Source organism: Pteropus medius, unplaced genomic scaffold, assembly GCF_902729225.1.
Source record: "Pteropus medius unplaced genomic scaffold, Ma_sr-lr_union100, whole genome shotgun sequence".
Classification (NCBI taxonomy): domain Eukaryota; kingdom Metazoa; phylum Chordata; class Mammalia; order Chiroptera; family Pteropodidae; genus Pteropus; species Pteropus medius.
Window position 1 is genome coordinate 438,102 of NW_024350923.1, and position 2,759 is coordinate 440,860.

Sequence of the window (2,759 nt, forward strand, 5' to 3'; positions counted from 1 at the left end):
CGCCCCTCTTCCCCAGGCCATGGTCCCTTCCCTGTCCACAGCCACTGCCGGCCCATCCCCGGAACTCCAGACAATGGTGTCCCCTCCTGGTCCCCACCCCCAGCTGCCCTGCATTGTGCCCGCCAGTCCTCACCTCCCCCGTTGCAATCTCTGGTTCCAGGCTGGCCCATGCTCCACCTCGTGCCCTTGACCCCAAGCCCCTCTCCACCCACTGGGCCCGGGGAGCCATCAGTCCTCTGGGTGGACCGCCCCCTCTCCATGGCCGTACCTTCAGTGTTGGTGTTGGGGAAGCTGTGCAGCCGCTGGGGACAGAGGCATGGCTGGTAGTGCCACGTGCAGTTGGCCTCCTGCGTGTACTGGAACTGGCCGTCGTTTGCCCGCGTGTGGGTGTTGTAGAAGCCGCAGTAGATGGCTGGCAGGACGAGCGCCCGTCAGACGGCCCTGAGCCTGCCGCGGAAGCCCCTCGGCGGAGCCGGCCAGGGAGCCCGAGTGTGGGCCTGGAAGGTCAGGGTCCCTCTGCGCGGTCTCCCTGTGGGGCACAGCCCGCGACCCACCCCGGAAGCGCGGGGGCCAGGGCAGCCACTCAGCCCGGCGGCCGCGGGTGGGCAGGAGCAGGGTACTCACGGCAGAACTCGGGGGTCCTCCAGTCCACGCACACGCCCTTGCCCAGGCAGGCCTGGGCGTAGGCGGCCACGGCGTCGCACAGGCACTCACAGTCTCCGCCGGTGTCGCAGCCACACGCGTCACGCACGCAGGCCTCGTAGTAGGGCAGGTGGTACACCTGCGGGAGCCTCCCTCAGTGCCCGCCGGCGGCCGTGCGGTCAGGCCCGAGGGCCGGGGCTGACCTGGCCGTGGGGGGCCGGGGCCCCAGGGGCGGGCGGCCCACCTGGCTGTGGCAGGCGGCGAAGGTCTGGCTGTTGATGATGTTGCACTTGCGCATGGCCCAGGCGTGGCGCAAGACGTTGAGGGTGCAGGGGCTCAGCAGGAGGCTGGCGTCCCCGCACAGCGGGCTCTCCTTCCACGAGTTCACGAACTCCAGCTCGCTGGACGCCACGTACATGCTGCGCGTCTCGAAGTCGTCCTTCATGTTTCCGTTGTCGTTGCCGCACAGGCCGCACAGGGTGCCCTGCGGGGGCTGGGGTCAGGCGCGCACCTGCCACCCCCCGCCCGGTGGCCTGGGCGGGGCGCGAGCTACCTGGGCGGCACGAGTGATCTTGATGGAGACGGACATGTGCTTGTTCCAGACGAGGGTCAGGTTGTAGCTGCTGCCGATGGTGACGTCCAGCACCAGGTTCAGGGAGCCGGCCTGCACCCGGTAGTGCGCGTGGGGGTCCGCCCCACTGACCGTGTAGTTCCTGTCCGCCAGCGTGATGGACAGGCCCTGCGGGGCAGGGCTGTCACCGGGCTGCCTGCCCTCAGGCCCAAATGCCACCAGCTCTGCTTCCCCGCCTGCACTCTCCGAGTCCATTAAGGACACGTGTGGCCAGCACTTGCCAAAGGCCAGCTCTGGGCTGGGCACCGGCCCTTCGGAGCCTGCCGTTGGCAGGAAGCTTCAGGACACTGGGCACTGTGCTGAGGGCCGAGTCAAGTGTCTGGGAGAACCCTCCCACCAGGCCGTCCGGCTCTGGGAGATACTGCTGCCTGTCGTGCGGACAAGGAACCACGGTCTGGGGCTTGGTGGTGGAGAAGTGGGGACACCCTCCAGCCCACTCACCCCCAGAGAGATCCTGATGGCCCGGGAGCAGGTGACACCCGACTTCCCACACATGACGTTCTCTGTCACTATCTTGAATGTGGGCTGCGAGTCGTTGGCGCCACAGCCATCCTGTGGGGAGGGGGTGCTGAGGTGGAGCCCGCCAGGCTCCCCGCCCCCCTGGGCCTCGCCATGGCTCGTCCCTGCCCCCCAGGCCTCACTGTGGCCTGTGCCCCCACCGAGCCTCACCGTGGCCAGGATATACTCGCAGTTGCCGTCAAACACGAACCGCTGCCCATCGAAGGTGACCACGTGGCCCTCCCCGTAGAGGGTGCAGGTGGACGAGCAGCGGGCTCTCTGCTGGCACGTCCACTTCCCCCTCGAGCAGGTGCTGGGGGAGGAACAGGCTGTTCTGGGAGACCTGGGCCGCGCACACCCTCACAGGACACACGTGTGGGCTTGGTGGGGGACCCCCTGCCATCCCCGAAAACCCTGGGACAGCTCCGGGCCACTGGGGTCCCCAGGGCGGGGCCGCCGCTTACCAGGTCATACAGTCAGTGTTGAGCTGGGCACCCCGGGGGTAGGACACCCCTGCAAATTCACACGGGCAGTCTTCGGGGGGCACACACTGCCCGCTGGCGTTCTCGTAGAGCCCCTTGGCACAGACGCAGCCGGGCTCACACTTGGTGGGCACCTGCAGGGAGGGGGTTGGTAGCCCCCGGTCAGGTGGGCCCCCAGCACCCCTCCCCAGCCCACTCCCTGCACCCACCCCTTCCCCGAGTCTTTCAGCAAAGCCCTCTCCTCCCTTTGGGGAGGTTTCGGGCCTCTGTGCATCACGACCAGGCCATTGGGCCCCCTCTTTTCTCTCCCCAAGCTGGGGGCGGGGGGCAGCCCGCAGTCCTCAGGAAACCCCACAGGTGGCACGCTGCCCTCCAGCTGCCTGGCTTCCCAGCCCCCCGTCTGTGCTTTTCATGGGGAGACAGGGACTGGGGTCAGAGTTTGGCCCTGCCTTCCCCAAGGACTTTGTGGGCACCCTCTCATGGTCCAGTGGAAGGCTCTGGAGCCG

The 2,759-nt window shown here is 68.2% G+C and overlaps 2 protein-coding genes across 2 annotated transcripts; both read right to left on the reverse strand.

The window, feature by feature from the left end:
* Positions 1 to 753: 753 nt before the first annotated feature.
* On the reverse strand, positions 754 to 1,141 carry LOC120584620 (mucin-6-like; the record flags this gene model as incomplete). Its single annotated transcript, XM_039840378.1, has 1 exon — positions 754 to 1,141. A coding segment is annotated over one exon (345 nt), but the record flags the coding sequence as incomplete, so codon positions are not given.
* Positions 1,134 to 1,680, reverse strand: LOC120584684 (mucin-6). Its single transcript, XM_039840533.1, has one exon. It carries the CDS (start codon positions 1,466 to 1,468, stop codon positions 1,142 to 1,144), a length of 327 nt encoding a protein of 108 aa, XP_039696467.1. The 5' UTR covers positions 1,469 to 1,680; the 3' UTR covers positions 1,134 to 1,141.
* Between the last annotated feature and the right edge of the window lie 1,079 nt (positions 1,681 to 2,759).

Excerpts from the sequence above, each read along its gene's own strand:
- LOC120584684 (XM_039840533.1), bottom strand. The coding sequence starts at position 1,468 with ATGGACTCGGAGAGTGCAGGCGGGGAAGCAGAGCTGGTGGCATTTGGG.